At 39.4% G+C, this 21,749-nt stretch overlaps 2 protein-coding genes and 1 long non-coding RNA gene across 7 annotated transcripts in view; all 3 read left to right on the top strand.

Annotated features, from left to right (window-relative positions):
- The window catches only part of LOC111254732 (uncharacterized), a 39,670-nt gene extending 36,526 nt beyond the window's left edge, over positions 1-3,144 (top strand). Inside the window, exons 4-6 of one of the 5 annotated variants that reach the window (XR_015317002.1) lie at positions 2,116-2,180; positions 2,386-2,544; positions 2,896-3,144. This is a non-coding gene — a long non-coding RNA (uncharacterized LOC111254732). Of the gene's footprint in view, positions 1-2,115; positions 2,181-2,385; positions 2,545-2,892 lie in introns of all 5 variants that reach the window. The other 4 variants (XR_015317001.1, XR_015317003.1, XR_015317004.1 and 1 more) reach the window with 4 other exon arrangements.
- Positions 3,145-8,841: 5,697 nt separating this feature from the next.
- LOC111254731 (uncharacterized) lies at positions 8,842-11,995 on the top strand. The gene is made up of 5 exons (XM_022815881.2): positions 8,842-9,119; positions 10,165-10,304; positions 10,566-10,630; positions 10,952-11,032; positions 11,508-11,995. The coding sequence occupies exons 1-5, from the start codon at positions 9,003-9,005 to the stop codon at positions 11,657-11,659; spliced, it is 555 nt and encodes a 184-aa protein (XP_022671616.1). The 5' UTR covers positions 8,842-9,002; the 3' UTR covers positions 11,660-11,995.
- Positions 11,996-13,585: 1,590 nt separating this feature from the next.
- On the top strand, positions 13,586-17,124 carry LOC111254849 (uncharacterized). Its single transcript, XM_086975495.1, has 2 exons — positions 13,586-13,685; positions 14,130-17,124. Exon 2 carries the CDS (start codon positions 14,144-14,146, stop codon positions 17,051-17,053), a length of 2,910 nt encoding a protein of 969 aa, XP_086831621.1. The 5' UTR covers positions 13,586-13,685; positions 14,130-14,143; the 3' UTR covers positions 17,054-17,124.
- Positions 17,125-21,749: the final 4,625 nt, after the last annotated feature.

Genomic DNA, 21,749 nt, shown 5'->3' with positions numbered 1-21,749 from the left:
ATATATGAAATGCGTAAAGGGGTACAACATTAGCTTCCTGCCATTAAAAGAACTTTGCAATTAACTAACACCTTTCAGCCCAGATCCGTCGAGCCTAGAGGTTGGAGCCTAGCGTGTATAGTTTTTAAATACACGTCCAATGTTGGCTCGCAACCTGAATGGCAGGTCTTGAGCTGTTTTGAGTCATTCGAGGAAACTGCCTATATAGTACATATGTGGACGAGTAATCTAGAACAGAAGCCGTCCGCCGTGTCTATGCGGCTATTGTGAATTATATCAGCAAATTCACTTTTTATCAAGTTCGTCTGGCGCGCCTTTTTTTCTGCGACACTACTCCGATTCATGTCCACTAGAAGTATTTCATCCACTTGAAAGTTATTTACGAAAAATTCATGTCGTTGAATCAATGAAGCGATTATTTTTACCGTGTCATATACCAACGTATTGATTTGTACAAGTAGTACTCAAGCAAGCTCTGGTGGGTTACGCATCGAGGATTATATACAACAAATTCGATCGGTGAACAGAGGTCAGTTTTGCGAAAAAAAATGTAATAATCGAGGAATTTACATGGAGATCGATCATGTTAGTACAGGATGTGTTACATTCTATTTTGTCTTTACGTGCTTGACATGCATCGGTGCGTGTACGTCCTATATATTATGCGTATAACACAATAAATATAGCTCAACCTTAAATAGATAAAATGCTATAAATATAAAAAAAAAGGCATGTAAACTATTTTTTTGATTATGTTTGCCTCATCTAGCAGACTCAGGGTCTATGTATAAGCAGGACACTTGAGCTGAGAATTCGATAACTACGCCTTACGGATTTATGTAAGCCAGATCAAGTGACATCCAGATGAAAGTATCCATCTATTTATTAGCGGCCATCTAACTAGTTAGATGGACAATATTACATAGCACCATAAATATCAAATATAGGATTGCTTTCACGCCATGTGCCTATCCTAATGGGATCTGGTCAGTCGAGAGGCCCATAACCAGGACAGCCTGGTGCTGACGTTTCTTTGTCGACAAAAACAAAAGCAACAAAGTAATTAATAACCATGGGTGATTTGTAGCGCCAAAATACGAAGCGTTTGTGGCTAGCGATCTCCTATCTCATACTTTTTGTATATATTGTGTATATTTATATATATTGTAAGCCGATTGGCCGTCAGTGATGCATCTGAAGAACTCAGCAAATTAAATAGCTAATAAGAGCAAGACGGGGAAGTGATGTTTTCCCATTCAGTGACGATGCAACGAAGACTCATTAATTAGCAGCAGCAGCAGCAGCAGCAGGATCCTTAAAGCCTCCAATAAACCGGGACATCGTCTACTGGGTTACCATCTTAAAGATTTAAATCAAGTTGTTGAGAAAGCCTTTCCATACTTTTGTGTTGTGTTTAACAGTTGTCGATACGTATTTGTTTTCTAATCGTCACGAGATGATTTTGGAAATGGATAAAAAATCTGTAAATTTTTCTACAATTTTTGTCAATTGACTCGCATGGTTTTATACAACTTTGTTGCTAAAAGTTGTGTTTTTTTTTTCTATTAAAAACTGCTCCCTGCCAATCAATTGAGTAAATTGCTTCGGCTGTGTGAGATATTGTGGCACATTGTCTTGATTTATGCGAGTTAAGCGAGTTTACCGATTGAAGGGACACTTTGCTGATGACTGGGAAACTCTCGAACCCAGCTTTGTGACTGATTAAGTCACGTCACGATCATAAAATATCCAAGACGATCGTAAATGAAAATATTTTTAAATTTTCACTATGTCATGTCGGCTGGTTGTGCAGGAAATCCTTGTTCCATATTCCTATAATGTTTAGAGGCCACTGTTTTTTAGCTTTAACGCTTATCGTCGTTGCCTTTACTGTTGTAATTTTCGTAGATATTGAATACAGTTTGGTGACTAGGTCTTTTTGAAAGGCATTTGTGTCTTTAGTTGACAATTGGGTACCTTTGACACCTGCTAGCGCAATATCCGTGCAGAGCATCTAAAACTAGAAACAGTTAAAATTAATACGTACATACCCCCCCCCCTCGAACCCTCACTGTTGCTAAATTTATTTGCTGATATAATTGATTTACATTTCAGAGCGATCGACAAAACATACTACCCCATCACCACTATCAAAACTGGATACCATCTAATGCTTAAAGGTAATCTTCGATTCATATAGTAGTAGTACACCTCTTGCCATAGATATAGTGCAGCTTTGCTTTTGATGAAAATAAACAATATCCGGCGCCACGATTTGTTTTTATCGCGCATATGTCGGTCTAGTTTTTTTTACGATTTACGATCGATACGTCATTTTAATGGGATCATTATATTTTTTTTCTTACGGATGATAAAAAAAAAAAGGCGTTCCGAAATAAATTATGTCAATATTTCCGAAGTAACCATCGTTCATTCACCGGAACGAAGCGGATGAAGAGGAAAAAAACAGCAGAAGACAGACCGCATTGATAGCCAAGACAATCAGTCTTGGTAATATCATGACCATTGAACGTGACTAGCTAGGTACCTGTTTGCTTATTTTTAATTATATAAATACAGTAGGATAGAGAGTAATTTTATTTGCTTAATTAGAAGTACTTCTTGGGTACCGACTATGAAAAATATAGTTACGTTAATCCAAGGTAGCAAACGTACGCCGCTTCCTTCTAAATGACACACGTTTCACAACTATTGAAAATCAACGTTTCGCTATAGAAGTCAATTCATCGAATTCAATGAATAAGCCAAATAAACTGCGAGTCTTTTAATGACAGACCTTTGCCGTAGAACCGACATGATGGTATTTTCTCTATTATGTCATGGTTTTATATGAGGACCGTCTTTGCATATTGAACGATGCGCCATGCCTAGCAGGTGATGTCACGGGCAAAGTGGGCAAACTAATGCCAGGACTCGGCTGTCAAGCACTCGATGAAACTGAAGAGGTCAACAATGAAGACTGTCCAGTCTATGGGAAGACGTCACAAACTATATAGCCAAAGGGGCATTTAGGCATTTAAGAGGAACCCCAACTTGGTTTCTGTATGCATAAAACGTACCCTTCTTTCATACTAATAAATCCTGCGTTGTCTGACAAAATAAATAAAGCACTCCTTTATTTCAGCAGTTGAAGCAACAAAGTTGTGTATATATATATTGTAGCTTTACAAATATGATTGGCTAGAGTGAGCCGCACGTGGAGGGCGCATGTGTAGGGAGCATAAACAATATAAAGATGATTGCACAGTCTACTATTCGTACCCTAGGAACGATTCTGGGTAGAATCTTGAATGATAATATACATAGAGGCCGAGGAGTTGTGGCCATTCGACTTAACTCTTAAGTACTTCATCTACAAATAATTTTTTTAAAATCTAAGCAAAATTGAATCTTAGCTATTCGAGTTCTAATAGTTTTATTCTACACCTTCGAACCGCGATTCTTATCATTTTTTTTTTAAGTAAGTTTTGTAGTTTTTCTAATTTTCCTTAACTGTACAGAGTTCTCTTGTCAGGCCAAATTTACTTAAACGAAAGTTATTCTAAACTATTCCAACTTGCCGTTTTGCGATATCTTTCATGCAAGTATTATGTATTTGTATACACAAGTTTGTCCTTTGAAAAGTAAGTAAGCAAGCAAGCTCAAACGACACACTACGACCCAAAGGATAGCCCAAAACCATAGACCTTACATAAAATTTGAGGCTTTCTGCTTTAAATTTATATCTCTAGATAAATCTGCTACGCTCTATACTTATGACAGCTGCAGGCAACTTCCAAGTTATTTGTATGTATAACAAAAAGCGACTGGGTATAAACAAAAGGTTTAAAAACACATATATTTAATGCTGATATTTGAGGTCGTGAATTGAGCTCAAAGGATTATATAGGAAAAATGATAAGGATTAATCATGCTTTCGACATTACTTTTAATATCGGAATTGCCCTTGTGAAACAAGCATCCTTGATATTACAATAACTGTCGCAGCATCAGACAAGGGAATTCGGCTCTGCTATAACTAAGAACTTAGAAATGCGTGCACCATTGAACCTGAACAAATCATACCTAATACTGAAAAAATGCATAATCCTGCAGCCAGTAGAGATAACTTCCTCTTAGGCGACAACTCATAACGTTAGAATTCCACCAATCAACCTCCTATAAAACAATAAAATAAGGGATTTCGTGCGTTCATTATATTTGTTGTGCTGGAAACTCCATTTCAGCAATGCTAGTTAGTAACTTTAACTACGTTAGAGTATATCTAAAAAATTCAATCGGTAAGTGCTAATACAATGTATTGTTGCACTCTAAGTGGCAGTTTAGCGTTCCAACCCAGTCTCTATAGGTCAATGATACGCCTTATATAACGAATGACCTTTTTCTGAAAGCCCCAAGTTGCTCCAACATATGTTTTCTAGTGGGACCAGTCATGCGAAGTTTGCTACGTGTTTCTCAGTCAGAGGGGCACACTCAACGGATTCCAAGATTTGTTTTAGCCTGTGTTTTTTTTTGTGGGATTTTCCCGGTGGATAAGGCTATTCATGTTAACTGTTGCTGCGATGTTGATTTTTTTTTGGTACGCATTGGTTTTACCGATTTTATCATTTGTGTTCTGTTTTCAAAATACAATATAAAAACGTTGTGCTCGGTCACACTGCTTTTTGTCCTGGTGCATATCTTTCTTATATCTGCACTGAAAGAGATGTCATACGTATTTGAAGATGCTGTTGAACGAGGTTATTTCTCTGCGTGATATCCGAACCGTACCTTTTGTAGAAGAAATACAGTAACAAATTACTGAGTTGGTCAAATGCAAGGGCATTTCCTGTCTCTATATTATCATATAGTCGTGTCGATACAGCTTAAAAGGTAGCATCGTAAGGGCTCGTGTCAAACGATTACGGTCTCACAGAATCTCAATACGCTGATTTTTCAATGCTGCTTGCTTTGCCTTCCATGATCTGGCAGTCCGGTGCGATTTTCGGTATCTCTGCTCACAGATTTAGCTTAGCACGTTCACTCTATGGGATAGTAAACAACTTTGGGAAAGGCATGAAGCAAATGGCGTCTTGCAATCGTCGTACGAAATCAGCTGATGTAACACCACTCAGTTTCTAGGCTGTAATCAATCAATGAATAAGTACACGGGTAAGTAATAAGTAATAGAAATAAGTGCGCGTGCTTGCTCGAGAGGCCAAGCATAACGTTGTATAAGCTGCCGGTTATATATGCATGAAAAGCTAGAATGATTTTCTAAATTTTCATCCTAACAGAGAAGATTCATGCAAGAAGACTCATTTATCATACAGAAGGAACGACGGATATTCTGGGATGTCTTATAAAACAAGATATACCTATAAGGTTTGTTTGACATCTCAGAATGTTTGCAATGTCTGCCGCCTCTCCATTGTGATAGATTAGTCTCCTTACATGATCCTCTTCTCACTTCTAGTTAGGATCTAAACTTGAAGGAAATCAGTCTAGTTCGTCTAATATTCGCGTCTAGTTTCGATCTACCATAGCAAGAACACGACCGCTACCGCATCTAATTACGAATACCAGAAAGATGTATAAATATCTATTATCTTCATCGAAGTGATTATATCTCCGAGTGGCAAGACAGACCTTCTAGAATGTCAAGGCCTAACATAAGCTCAGACACGCTAATAAACAGTTTCTTTAATAATAGCCAGCTTCTTTCCATGAAAAATCGCAAATATATTGATTTCAACAATATTCTATGTTTGAAAAATGTAATTTAATCAAAAACTTGAAGCAAATCTCATACAACTAACTGAAGGCTTCACGTCGCTACACGGCAGCTTTAGCTCTTCAAGCAAGCATAGTCCATCATTTTGAAAAATGAAGTTACACAGGCCCAAGCCTTGAGAAAGAGCAACGTTGAAAAAGTACCCTGGCCGTGTTGTGCGTCTTGTGAACGGCTGTTCCTCTTCTTCTTCTTCTTCTTCTTCTTCTTCTTCGCTCACGATTAAGATTATATATAGAAATACGTTCAAAATAGTTTCAAACGTTCAAAATCACTTGAAGTCCTGTGCTCTTGAATAGATGCTGAGAAGGCCGTTGGTAATGCCAAAAGAAAGAGCCTACTTGACATGGAGAACAGGGTGTTATACAGTGGGTGTAAAGTGAGCTGGGCTTCTATGATTCACTGCAGTGTAATATCCGAAGCTTTGATTCGAGGCAAATTCGACGCAAACGTAACAGATAGTGGTTAGTACATTGTATTCCGAGATTTCGTAAAAGCTATCGGGATCGATGTTTAACGGTAACCTTCATCTGACGATTTAACAATAATCGCCTTTACGCCGAAATCAGCCATGACAATTCAGTGTTAGTTCCAGATTGAAATAAAATGTTTTGCTGGAGTCACTTCGTTTCACTGTATAAGAAATTGACATTGATTTCATGCTAATCAATCGATTTAAACCCTATTTCATCGCCTGTGGCGCGACGTTCGAACGCTAAAAACATTGTTTTGCCTTCAATACTGTTGTCGGTGAAGCTTGGACACAGTGTGATGCTCGTGTCCCCTAATAATAAAACTAAATACATTATCTAAGGTATCGTGAAGTCGATAAAGGTCCGTTGCTCGAAAACGTTGAGTTCCAATTGAAATTAAAACTTAAGTATCAATAAAATATGTTTCATTTGTGTCATATTATTAGCGGAGAACCACGAGCAGATCTACGGGACTTTATTAGATTTCTCTTTTTTACGACTTCATTAACGACCAACTGGTAGTATAAAGCAGAGGAAGCTATTAAAGGTATTCTATTAGAATGAATTGCAGGATTAAACAGGGAATATACATAGCTATGAGTAAATTGATTGAATTATATTTAAGTATTAGGACGCCATTTTGGTATGTATCACATACGTCTATAACGCGCTAGAAAGCTCTGTCTTTAGATGTGTTTATCACCCAAACGTTCAGGGTTGGTGGCTATTAACTTAACTGATTCGGTTTAACAAGTTTCGAGAAAACAACTACATAACTTTATTATAACGCTACACCAGTACCGGTTAGTCAGTATTAACAATTGCGCTACATTAACAAAGCGAAACGCTGCGGCAGGAAAACTGACCTGCGCAGCGCTCCGCTTTGTTCGCAGTCCTGCGACGAGAGTATGGGATTGGCTTTCTACTCACTGTCATGCTAGGAGGTTCGTATCCACATCTGTAGGAAGTTTTCCTATGGCCACGACGAAGGATCTCCACGGCGGAAAACAGGCTTTGTATCTCAAATATGTGAAACGATATAGAGATATATGCGCAACAGAAAGTACGACACGAAATCAAGTACCATGGAAAACTTTAGTGCTAGCTGGTAATCTGCAATGGTGAGTGTGTAAAGCGAGGGTTGAACAAGGAAAAGTATTTTATTGATAAAGCCTGAACCTTTCTGACCTGGTCATCTCGATATATCAAACCTCTAACTTTTAATGGTCATTGCTCACCATATTTCAACACCATTTTTACTAAGTTTGTGAGGTCCTACCGGACGATTGTCCTGTGCACTGCAAACCTGGAAGATACGGCACACCACGCATTAACGACCTATACGACATTTACCCACATTAGAGACATTGTTTCTAAAATACAAGATGACTTACAATGAAAGAAGACGGCTTACGTACTTAACAGCAACCGTGTTGGAAGGCCTGGTAAAGACCCTGGCAAAAGATTTTGAAGCAAAAGAACAGCTCGTGAAATTTTTATAACAGCATTTTTGTAACAAACGATGGTTGTCCAATTGAGAGGACGCGCCGCTGTCATACCCCCGTCGAGCGAGTTACCTCGTCTGCGGACGCGGGTATCTAAGCAGAATGGCCTCGAGTCGAAAATCCGGTGACACCAGCCACACCGTCCTATCAGAACGGAGCTACATAAAATTATTTTACAGAATTACATTCGGTATTCTGGACTTGCATCAAAAATTTCGAGTTGATACGTATTGAACCTCGAGAAAAACTATGAATTGGTCATTATCTCAATGGAAAATCGAACTGGTGGGGTTTCATATTCGGCCCATATAGAATAGACATCATCGTCCGGTCGTGGTGATCCTATAGTACGTGACCTATATTCCTCAAATCCTCTATAAAAATGTAAAAGCACTATGCTACGCTAAAATGTCATTAGAACAAGCCCTTATTGTAGCATCTAACAAATCACAGAGTTTATTGTTTATGGTAAAATATTTCTTGTTTTGCTGTTATATAAAGTAACACTAATATGAATTATAATGGACATATAAAACAAATATCATACGTATTGTGCAAACAAACTTGGAAGAAAGGTTGCGGAAAATTGGGACAACTTTTGGTATTGGAAGAAAAACTTTCATTTACGATGTGTTGCCCCTATGAGGCAGACACACTTATACGGTTGTGGCAAGCCATCTTGGCAGTCTCGGTCGAGCTTTTCTTAAACATTTATGATTTTGTTTTCATAATAGGACTCACTTAGGGGCAAAATCCTAGGACACTACAGATTTAATTCTTTACCAGAACATGATCCTCTAGTGAAAATAATTTTTACTCTCAATAAGAAGAGCAATTTTATATAAACAACGGGTGAGCAATGACTCAGCTGAAGAATGCATCAGTTTTCAATCATAACTATTTCGAAGTAAATTAAATGTCATGAACATTAACTTTGTAGTCGTACATTTTGATCTAAGAAGGGTAATTTTCTGTGCCTATTCCGAATTCAAATGAGGCGCATATCCGCCATGAGTAATGGTACTCCTCGACACAATCAAAGCTCATTATGCCTTATCACTTTCCACTAAAATGTATAGGAGCCAGCTGTAAAGTTTTTGCAGTGCGAGATAGATCAAATAACTTTATATGATCTTTGGCGCAACATAGTCCGGTCGTCCTCAAAAGGACTCGCGTATCAAAGAACGATTGTCCCTATCACTTTGTTGCTTAAACAGGAAAAAGAATATAACGATGTTCGCCTTGAGCTCGAGACTGATATCTGCCGCAGCTGTCACTGCTGTGTTGTTTCTGATATCTGCTGAAGCTGAGCCTAGTTTCAAACTGATAGAAAAATTCGACCTGGAGAAGGTGAGTTTTCTCACGTAGTAAATGCTAAGATCTAAAGGTACCTGGATAACATTAGCCTAGGAGTACCTGTTTAGCTAAGTTGGATCCTAAGGTGTCAGACTACGAATTGAAGAATCAAACTTACTTTACCGCTCAGCATTTACTTTTTAATAAATCTCTATATTGTCCTGAAGTTCCGTGGTGAATCACGGCAAGTCCTATAGACTACTTTCGTCAGGCACCATAAAACATGTTGTCAGCACACGAAAAAAAAACAACTTTCTCTACAGCCAAGAGACGGTTACTGCCTTAGGAGTGGTATATGTGAATGGAAATGATGTCATTTATATAATAATTGGACAAAAAAAAAAAAAAAACGACTACTATGATATAATATGGCCTGACGAAGTATTGTAAACTTATCAATGATCTATTTTTTCTGGTACACCGAAAACGACTTTGAATTAAGTTAAATGCATTTGCAGGCGCCTTGCTACTAAGAGACAAATATACCCTGTCTGTCAGTCTAACAGTGTGATCGTCTTTTACTGGACCGATGAAAGGCGTATGGTTCGACCGACAAGCTGCGGATCAGAGGGAATTTTAGTCGTCGATAGGTCAAAAAAGTTGCAGTGTAAACATAACATACAAGAAAGGGCAACTTCTTTTTATTCGAACGATAGGTCCAAAATGCTCGATGTCTCATTAACGGTCAATACAAATTTAAGATTGATCAATGACATAATTAATCATGAGACTGAATTCGCGGTTAGTTTCATCACTAAATTGTGTTGTGATTAGAATAACAAGGAAAAATTTAAAAAAAAACATGATGGGTGTGTTTAGATTTTCGCGTTTACTTTGATAATTTTTCCTTTCACACATTTATTCATTAACATACTAGTTACATGTAAGACTGCTATTCCATGCATTGTAAATATAATTCGCAATTCTTGTCTTAGAGAAAGCTGGAGCGTGTTTTCCAACCTGGATTTTTAAATTAGAATTATAGAATTATATATATATTATATATAATTGTGCGTGCTCACCCTTACAATTTTTGCAGTTTCAGAAACAAACATGGTGGGTGACTCATCGAGCCCAACGACTCCGCCCAGGCCATCTTGATCGTTGTCTAAAGGTGACCATTAGTCGACCATTTAGAAGCAACCAGCTTTATATCGGAATTGACCACGAGAACTCAGGGTTAGTAATACTTGCCACATTTGTTAAAGTTAGAATCTTTATGTCGACAATCTCTAAATAACCCTATACTTCTGGTATGTTAACTGCAACACATAGAAGCCAACAGAGATAAAAACGATGTGTACGGCAAAAATGCCCGAGGAAAGGAGAAGAGTTAAACGACAACAGAATATTGTGTATCATATGTTAGCTTGGAGCAATAAGATGGAAATTGATGAGGCAAGTTACTTACACTGATCTAAAATGTCAACGATTTTCTAGCGTCATCGATCAGGCCTACTTTCCGGTCGAGTTCAATTCTCAAGGATTCACCTTTAGAATGGAGGGTAGTGTTGTGCAAGTTTAGTTTCACGCCCATCCACCCTAACCCACTGCACTCATTTTCTAGCCTACAGGTGTATTAAAAACATCGAAAATAACGTATGACGAGAAGTAAGAATATCCGGTCCGTAGACCGCTGTGTGCAGCTTTCACCTCCAGGAAGGTCTTTAATGATTAGGGTTCTGTACATTCCGCCTTAGATCATTTATTGCTCACTTATGCAGCTTACAAGTATTGATCATATAAAATAACGTCTTGTTTGTAGTTCACAGAGTACTTTAGAAAATAGAAATCTTTGTTTGTGTCTTTGTTTGTTGTACTTCAAGACAATGAAGTCGCTCGGGTCGACGTAGTAGACACCGACTATACCACCTACTTCATCGGATATATGAGCTTCGAAAAAAGGCGTCAGTATCTAATCTCGTAGCCTTCCACCGCCAAGACAAACAGGTTTTTTTTTTATAGATGGTTTCATAATATTTTAGATACACAAATATTAACGGCTAAAGTCTTCGAATGCGTGTGTGTGAATAACATCTCCTTTGTCGTTATAGCAATTAGTGCTAACAGCGTCATATATCTTGCCCAAAAATATTCTGCTCAAAGTTCCTTTAGCGGCCGTTAGCGACTTTGAGCTTTCGAACATGGCCGCAATGGAAAAGTGATCATTCAGGTACCTAGTTTCATCCCTGTTGTTGTAAAGGACAAGCTGTTAAACGGACACATTGTATTTGTACTGCCATTGACGCACCTAATCCTTAGTGTATAGATATGCTCGAATGGCTAAAACGCTGTGCGTTTTCAGTTGCCTATCATGCGAAACCTAAAGAAAAAAGAGCTAAGCCAAAAAATACATAGTAATCATATTCTAATTCATTGCAGAAGACGAGTTCCTGTTCACGTATTCCAACATGCCTAAGCCTGAAGGAGCTCTTTTATCAAAAATGTCTGATAGTCTCTTGGAGATTGCCGGAATAGGGATAGATGCTCTGGAACCTGTCGACAACGACGATTGTTCTGATGCCGAGGGCTAAGCAACCAGCCTACTGCACGTTTTTTGCAGCGAGAAGCCAAACTGAAAGACAATGTCAATTTTGTTGCTCCTATTATTATTATTATTATTATTATTACTCGCCTTTTCAGCAATTTTCTGTCTATTAATATAGTTTTCTACTGGGTAGACAGTTGAGTATGAAGGGGCTTATCTTAGCGAGCAGCTTTTGACGTGCGTTGAAGTGCGTTATTATCGTCACGCCTAAGTAGTAGGACAAAGGGAGGATTGGCTGATCATTATTAACAAAAGCATAAACCTGCTTTTGTTTCTACATAGAAAATAAATCTACTACTTTTTTGCCTGCAAAAATTCCAAACCATTTTTCGTGCTTTGTGATTATATTATGAGTTATTACTAATAACTTATCTAAACACACAAAACACTTTTGGTTTAGGTTTATGTTTATATCAGAACAAGGCCTATAGAAGCGACCGGTGGTGCATCATTACGATGCATCCTATGAATCAAAATGAATATTATTCATTTTAATTAGAAAGCTTAAGCTCATAAGCAGATCTAAGAGTGCGGTTTTGCACGAAAAGATGTCGGAACTCATGCGACTTTCGGCCATTTTCGTATTCCTATGAGACGTCCACATATTCCTGAAACCACCCAATCGACCCGTATATTTATATCCAGGTCCACGCACGAGTTGGATTTACTATTTAATGCTCATAAACAACAAACTGGAACTTCAGCTTTCGACTAAAAAATTATGAGAAGCCTTTCTTTGCAAATATTCTTACATGAAGCATCGCTCCACCTGGATCTTAATTTCAACTTGATTCGAAATTTTCTTTTGCAATTCATCGTTGCTGCACTAAAAGCGAACGGATTATTGAATACGTCTACAATGTTTCAATTACTGAAAGAATAGAATACCACTTCTAGAAATAAATCTCAGATTATTAGGTTCATAGTAAAAATATAGCACTCTATCCTCTTTCGTTTATAATGTCTTATAAATTTACTGAAATTATTGTATGCACTGCTATAATACCCTCTAAACACTTGTCTCACACACTTTAATAACCACTAAATTGCCTCCCTTTTCACTGGCTTAGGTTCGTGCAATAACGGTTCAAACAAGGTCATCTAGTAAATGATCTTTCCAGATTTTCTTTTTGTTTACAGGGATTAAAGTATTTTAACGTTAATAACACTACACGCAAACTTCGATAATAATCAACACTCCCTAAAACAACACAAAACAAATATATACGCATACGTTGTTTTTAAGCCTTAGCAATCCCACGCCTAGTTTTCGCTTGCGGAAATCTTTTGATGGTATGGCACAGACTAACTACTCGGTTTCGAAAACCTATTAAAGATGATGGCCCTGCAAACTTTGTAGTAATTATGCCATCTGATAGTCAATATCGCCTAATTATTTATAATAATATTAATAACAAGTCAATAACTTTTACGCGTGAAATATTAAATGAGTATTTGAACTATCAACAAACCATCAAACCGCTGAAGTCTACCAAAACAAGTTCAGTCATTCAAGGATTGCCGCTATCCAACTTTAATAGTTAACCGCTCATCTTCATAACGAGCATTCAAGATATATTCTGAGTGATACCAGCAGTACCGTTTTGACCACTCAGGTTGCCTGTTATGTATTTTATTTTATTTTAGGCAGACATGCATTGCATTTACCGAACAAGCGGTGTCAGTAATTTTAAATCTTATATTCAGGATATGATTAGGAAGTTCAGCAATGATGTCAAAGTTATTTCCACAATTGTTTCGTTAAGACTATGGGTGAAAACAGGAAATCGGAAGGTGGTTGAAAAATAGAAAGCATTTCCAGGTTATTATGCAACCCATCGACTCGATAGAATGATCACACATGACGGACTTACGTTACCGACTTTTTCCTATAGTCGTGTACACTTTTTAATTTTTGATATGTTAGTTCAGACCAAGCGATCGGTTGAGTTATACCGCCAAAATTTCAAAAACGAAGCCGCAGAGAGGGATCATTTTGCCTAATTGTCCAGGTAATGCAATAATCGTCTTGAGATTTACTCATGCAGTAGGCCTTTAAAACCCGTATTTTAGAATTTTGGTTATGACAGGTAGCGTCGTATTAGCTGCACGAGTACCTATAAAGAGGCACTATGTATATATAAAGGGCTATGATCGAAGTACGATAGAGTGCCGCTTTCCATTAACATGTCGGTACGGGATCAGTAACGTGAAAGGCTATTGAGAATGTCGTCAAATGCAGAAGTTGACAGTGTTGTCACGCGCGTGCTGAGCTCTTTAGTCGGGGGTCGCTTGTCAAAATCTTTAGCTGCGGCCGATAACCGAGAGCGCCCAAAGCGGAGACGTCGACGTTGTTGTTCTGAGAGTTGCTCGTAAACGAACTATCCATCAGCAGTAATAACAGTGCATGGGATCAGAGAGAACAATATTGACGGATAATTTTCGGTTATCAGCAGATTGTCGAAGGTGGATGTCAAAAGAATTCTGGGATGCAGTGATATCTGTCAAGAACGACTCAAACATTCTGCGTTTTCGTAGACGGCAAGGACAGAAGAGGCTTTCTACGTATGTCTATGACCGGCGTAAAAGGACTTGTACACTCCGTCAACGTAAAAGATCACGGGATCAGCGAGGTTCGTTGCCGCTGAACTGTGATCGTCTCCTTGCAGGTAGAACTCAACGGGAACGTGGGCAACAGGAACTATTGGATATACATACCTGCATGATAAACCATCTAGAATTTTCCGATGTGAAATCCAAGTGCAGAGGTCGAAAGCACTTCCCCCCTTTTCAATGTCGTGATGAGCTGATAGATTCACTGGCGTTGCCAACCATTGCAGGTTACCAAGGGACATCAGAGGCTGTTCCACATCCGATTTTGAACTTATCGGGGGACAGAAGAGCTCTCGCACATGGGCCACCGTTAAGGTTAAGTCCGGACGAAGGTTTGACCACCACAGATAATCTAACAATGACAGCTAATGTATCTAGTTCAGAACTAGAACTGGAATGGATAACGGCCATATTAGATGGAAAAGAAGAGTTTCCGAACATTGCGGCAGCGACAAAGCATCAGTCACTGAAACGTAAACACGCCAATGAAATCCTAGAACAGTCTATTGCAACGCACAAACATTCTGAAGACATTACGGCACTCGAAGATTATCGTAAACAGAGTCGTAACTTTCAACTTCGCAAAAAATATTTGCTCAATCACCTGATGACGAGCCGTGGTTTCTACGAATCAGATATCGAGTGCTCGCTGTGCAGTGACACATCTTGGCAGGACGAACATCTGGAACCGTTTCTAGCCGTACAAGCCGATCGGACGGAGTTCGAGCATCGAGGTGAGTTACTGAGTAACGAGCATCAACCGAAAGGGATAATGGCTCCGAAATCTTACGATTGCAAACACCATGCGAGAGGAAACGATAGTTGGCGGTCTTTTTTTTTAACGGCGGATGAGGAAACCTATAATCCTTATGAGCAGATATCACCGACGTTTGATAATGAAGAATTATCGTTGCCTTCTATGACCAGACTGAACGTGTTAGGTAAGAGAATGGCATCAGGCGTGCACGAACATACTGAAGATTTAAGTTCATCAGCTATGGTTAGCATATTAAGATCAACTGTACGAGAACCGCCTCGAACAATCGCAAATACTCTACTAAACCATAAGCTACAAGAGGGGAAAGAAAAACAAAACTTTCCATTGCAACAATTAGCGCTTAATAAAGAAGGGATTAGCTTAGAAAGCCATACCGAAGAGTCGGTTAAGCACGTGACGAATTTCGAAGGGATTAGCTTAAAAACCTATACCGAAGAGTCGGTTAAGCCAATGATGAATTTCGAAATTCACGCTGAGCCATCCGAGCTTGAAAACGATCAAGAGGCCGGCGGGGTTGTGCCATTAGTGACCTATGGCGATATCTTGATGCCATCACCTATAGGTTACGATGAGGCCGGTGAGGTTGTGCCATTAGTGACCTATGGCGATGTCTTGATGCCATCACCTATAGGTTACGATGAGGACACAATCTCATCAGTCGGATATAATGAACAACCTGATGTGCCCGCGACTCGATTAGAACGAGAGAATTGCCAAATATCATTGCCTCCGCAGGAAACTCTTACACAAACTACCTGTTTCGGGCATGTTCAAACTGGCTCTCAGGGTGAGATTGCGTCAACAACCTCTTATGATCCCCGAGTTTTTTCATCGACGGTAGTTGATGATTTAATCAGGCCTAATGCTTATAGTGGTGAGCTATTATCGACTACACGCTATGACTACAGCGCAAGTTTTTTCGACATCCTCACGTCGACGGCAAAATATGACGACCAGCAAAGAGCACCCCATGGCGATAAGTCATTGCAGTCAGCGACAGCTAACGACGGCTCTGTACCCATCTTCGATCAAACGATTGTTTCTCCAATAAATTACGATTTTAAGAAACAAGGTAAACCTGCTCCATTAACAACGACTACCATCGAAAAAAGGGTTTTCCCGCATCAAATTAATGATTCTAGGCTGTTAGAAATTCGTTCTGCTAAAGAAACCGAAGATTATACTGGCATATCGCTCTCCGTGAGAAAAATGGCGAATCTTCTAAACGGGCAAGCTTTGTCGGCAATAGATAATAAGAAAGGCTATCCCTCTCTAGCCACTGATCCAAATCACGGAAAGATGACACTAAATGATGGAACTAAACCCGACCGTCTAGTTACGGATCGTACCGAAATGCCTTTGTTGACGAAAAAGCCCACACGGCTGTACCTTGCCAATCAAATGGGGACGCCGTCTGTTCCTTGCTCAAGCGTAGCTTCTATGGAACTGTGCTTTGATTCAAAAACCGCCCTGCCTACTATTAATGAGCAAACACCCGTCTCTTCTATAACCAACAAACACCAAAAGCGTGTCCACAATTTACCAGTTGGCTCCACAGCAACAGTTCATGAAAATAAAGGAAAGATACTTATAGATGAGATTGACCGATCTGGCAATCAGTTACCTACGACGCCAGTCACCAATCAGCAGCCGACCATTAGCAAAAATACTTACGTGGATCGTAGAATACCACTTTTAGAAAATGAAAGGCCCAAGCCGATCACTGATTCTGCTCAAAGACTTGTACAAGCTAAGAATAACATGGGCAAAGAAGCCGCTATTTCCCTGGAGACAGTTCCATCACCGACCGCTGATCGCGATAGAAAAAAAGCAGTTTCAGCATTGCATCAGACTGGCCATGCCTACAAGGGTATATCTGAGCAAGTTAAGAAAAATTCAAAGAAATCCTACCCACGCTATTACGATGTGGCTAGCGGTGAAGACCCGTTTAGAATGCGGATCAACGAAAAGAAAATAACAATCTTATAATTTAATAATCCACTAGGGGCTTACGAGTCGATTGGTACCACAAATAAACTTTTTCTTCTGATTTAAACACATGCCTAATTGTTTATTGATTGATTTTCTTTTACGTAAATATATGTAAGTAGATGAGAGCAGAATCGTACTATGTGCGGATATAGAAGTTCTAAATGTTCCAGTAAAACGATTACTGTGCAACCATTAAAACATTCTTTAAAAGAGTAGGTATGAAAAAAGCCATATGCGATAATATCCAATTCTGTTTTGAGTTTAGATTATTGACATGTCGGCATAGTTGGCAATAATGGCTCAATAGAAGCTTCATGTACTTTTTAAGAACTGCCGAATCATAGCATGAGGAAAATCTGGACGCGAACAGATGAGAAACTTTTATTATTTATAATTAAAATGCTTATCCAAGCCCGAATCTTCGTGACCAGTACGTACTACAGGACGATGAAAGAAGATCAATCAATCCGGAGGCCTCTCTTAATGTGGTGCCTCCTATCTGTGGTTGTAAAATCTATACGAAGTGCTCTGCTTAGTGTGGCTCTGCGCATCTGTTTAGGGCGTTCCTCCTTTTTTAATATTTCTGCAGCAGTCGACGAATCACTTTTTCAACAGCCTGTAGTGCCTCTCAGGTCGCAACCCGTTTTTTTACTTTCACCTCTGACTCTGTGCCACGCAGGTCTGCTAGGTAAGGTATAGGTTGGGTATCTGGCACCAGGGCCACAGCGAACGTAGATACCTGGATCCTTGCCGATCCCGAGGAGATAACTTTGAAAGTTGCTTGATATTTTTAGGACTTCATTCCCGAGGCGCTTGATTTTTCCACTTAGCATGTCGAGTTACTTCTTGGTGTCTGAAACGAGGTCTCTGATCAGTAATCCACAGTTGCCCCTTAAAGTAGCCGTCCCTTCTTGTTGCTATTCTAAAATAGCGATTGTTTTCTTTCGCTTTCTTTATTTCTTTTGGTTTCTCGCCTCTATGTCACAAGCGATTTCTTTACGTGATTTTCAAACTTCAGAGTAGAATAATGCTTGCGTAAATTGGAGTACAGCCGTTCGCTGAGTCTTGCGGGTTAGGTTTCTGCTCTTTTTCATACTTGTCGCCTTCTTCATAAACTCCGGGGTTCCCAATATAATCATTTATTTCGTGACCAGCCTGCAGCGGCCTGCTTCTCGGTCTATAAACTATAGAGAGGATTCTCGCTATAGAGTTCACCACTTCACTAACCTTAGCTATAACCTTTCTTATACGGAAAATATCGTCTTTTATCTAAATACGCTCCTAAGCAGCTTGTACCATTTACTTTCTCGATCTGTTTACGGTTCAGACAAATATGGTTTAACTAGATCTTTTTTCAATTAATAGATTTCCTAAACTTTTTTACCTCTAGTTCGAAACGGTATACAGAGTCTTACGTGCTCGAAGTCCGGTTTTTGGGACAGACCTTGCTTAGACGGTGATAAGTAAATCTCTTGCGTACGTCACCATTTGCACTCCTTGGAAAGGCTCTGGAAACAAAGGACGCTGTCATACGCTATGTTCCACAAGGGCCGCATTAGAAGAGATGCTATGGGACACACGTTTTCATAGCCATACGAGTATATAATTGTCTTCTCGTTCTGTTTGACAGACTCAACAAGTATTTGTATAGATATCCCGCATTCGCAATCTTTTTGACCTTTAGGTAATTAGATACTGTTTCAACCTGGTATAGAAGATTCCTAATCATGGTGTTGAGATCTGCTGGAGGAATAATGGAATGTCTTTAATACCTTCTAAGGCTGTAAAGTGTATGCGCAACTACCTTTGGGTTCTCTATAAAGAGGTGAATGTTGTCCAAGCCAGAAGTCTTTTCCATTTTAATTCGATAGGCAATTATTAATATAATCGATAGTACTAAATTACGTATTCCCATAATCACAGCTTGTTCGTTCATGTGGCTCGCATCTGAAGTTCTCATGCTTGACATCGAAGTTCTCTTCTGCTTGAAAATGTCAACGTTGAGGGCGTCTGCAGTTTTGTTTTTGATGATTTTATATGAATAGCTCAAACAATCTTTTAACAGCCCAGCGAATTCGTGGACAAGCTCTGTTAGAATCAGCAATGGCCGCATACCAGCTTGTTTGACTTCAATTGCTTTGTCCTATGGTCTCTATTAGGGGCACTGGCTAGCAGGTTTCGTAGAGTGCTCTCGGGAGGCCTTCCTTGCCTTTCCAGTTTGTTGTGTACCATAACTCCTTATAACATATCCTCGAAAGCTTCTGAATCCAGTATCTTTAACCCATTCTGTTGAACCTCTTCCGGTTTGTACTTCCTGTATGACGAAAATCTTGACACAATTATGATGATTAAGATTTTCTACGCTTCAGAGAATTCACTATTCAATGATTATTTGAACCAGATCTACGCCTGCGATAGTAAAACTTGAATACACGTCCCTGTTTGGCTTTTAGATGGATGCTTCTATGGCATCATTTGTAAAAATTAGCCTATTTGTAGTGACCGTCTTTATTACAGTTGTTTCTCCTCTGTCTGTAGAATGCCAACACACAGCAGTCGCGTTTCTGAGAAGTCCTCAGCAATAAGCATTTTATTTTAATTGGGCATGTCCTAAATGGATTCTGTAACTTTATCTAAAAAAGCTTGCAAACTTCTCCTTCTGGCAGATAACGTTTACATATCACGAGTAAACTTTGCTAGGTCTATTAATATCAATCCAAGCGAATTACTTGTTCCTGCTGAGATATTAGGGCTGAGTTGTCTTCGATGATACTTGCACTCCCTTTGCTGTCCATGATCCATTCGGGGTTCTATTTACCAACGCAATATTCGGTTCACCTATAAACATCAGTTTAGCATCTTTTCTGTTGACTGTTTGGTCCCATATTGCACTGACGGGATTACTATGATTGCAGTTAACCTGTATCATATTGAGATGACTGATTACTGCTGATTAGCGTGAGCGACCCTATTGTGCTTCGCGGGTTACCCGTATTTTTTTTTGGTAGGTGCCCCGTTCTTGTCGCGCGATTATCTTTTGCTCAAGTCTGGGTTTTGTCGTCTGCTGACTCCTCTGGCATTGTTTTCTCCGTGTCACGATTCCCTTCTTGTACTTGAACCTTGATATCCTTCCTAATTTTCAATGTATTTCACAGTTCGTTTTCTGCTTACTTGGCTTTTAGAAAGAAAAAATGCATCGTGCATGAAGATTACTGCTGGGGAGGGACTAACCAAATTCTGAATATCTATCTCCGCACATGTTTCTTGCGGATACTTTCCGCAAACGTAGCTTCACCTGCAGATGTTACCTCAGCTATTTTGACGACCATGCTGCCACCTTTAATCTTTGTGACCGGGCCCAGGGTAATCCCTGCCTTCGAAGTGACCTTCGATGACATTAAAAGTGGCCTTGAACGTAAGATTGCCCTCGGCTTTTACTCTGACGACACGCGGACTCGTCCGTTTCTGCTTCACTAATTGTTATGGGAGGTCTTCGCCTTGGTCTCGACGTGGACGTTTATCAGCCGCGAACATGCTTTGACCGAGCGTCTTAATGGTGCCACTTCAAATGAAAGCAATCAGAAAATTAAAAGAGATGTAATAGCTAGCGCTTCTCGTTCTTTAGATGTCTTGCTCCTCTTCGTAACCTTTCCGAAGATACGAAGGAATTCAACGGTAGAAACCGTAACCGTTGCCATTCCTGCAATTAAAGTGCTTAGAGCGGTCACCCTCATCTTGAATAGCTTTGATGGTATCACTGCAGTGCATGATGGCAATCCCTCTTACTGGCAAGTTTGTCATAGCTATTACAGATATTGCAAAGCGAAGTGTCCCAGGAAAGCCTTATCTTTTTCTGAGTCATTTGTAATCAGTATGGCCTTTCTCGCTCGCGTTACCAAAATGTTTGTTTTCTAGTTTTGTGTTAAACTATTCCTTGCGGACATGACCACTTCCTCCCGTCGCGTTTGTATTACCAGAAGAGTGAATCGTTCCAGTTTTAGTATATGTATCCGAAAACATTGTACTAGGCTAAAACTGAGTTATTTGAAGCAAAGACTCTCAGTTCCATAAGAATTAAACGAGCGCAGGAGAACCAAATATTCAGTGTTGAACACAAACTGTCAACTTCATTGTACTTCAACTATACTGGGACATAAAAAAAGCTGCGTATATTCCATTATAAAGTAAACCCAGATAAGATTTACGAAGATACGTCGTCGTCGTCGTTGTCGACGACGCAGTCTAAATTCGTCGAATAGTTCCTCCACTTTTTTAACGACTTGCTCATGAGATTCTGTCCATTGCGGCAGAACTCTGCAAAGATTCACGTGCGTCACCATCGTTACGAAGACCAAGCTAGAAGAAACTCAAATTCGATATAAATACGATACAAGAACAGAGCCACGGTAGCTATTGTTGCAATTAAACAATACTTCTATTATAGGAATTAAATTAAATAAAGAATAGGCTTGATGTGTACGGAGACTACACTGTATTAATCGTTTTTACAAGTCTTCCATCCTTGTTTCGTCCTAAACCCATTGAACGACCGAAAAAGGTGGACGTCAAATGCGAGCATGCAAAGTTGATTCAGTATTGCTAGATACTACGGTGGCCAGAGCGTGCCTATCTCGCAGTCCCAGTTTGATTACTCGTTGGGGCAAAAACCCCCTATAACCTACTATACTTATAT

The sequence above is a fragment of the Varroa destructor genome, unplaced genomic scaffold (assembly GCF_002443255.2).
Source record: "Varroa destructor unplaced genomic scaffold, Vdes_3.0 BEIS01000007.1, whole genome shotgun sequence".
In the NCBI taxonomy this organism is placed as follows: Eukaryota; Metazoa; Arthropoda; class Arachnida; order Mesostigmata; family Varroidae; genus Varroa; species Varroa destructor.
This window is presented reverse-complemented; position numbering and strand designations above follow the sequence as displayed.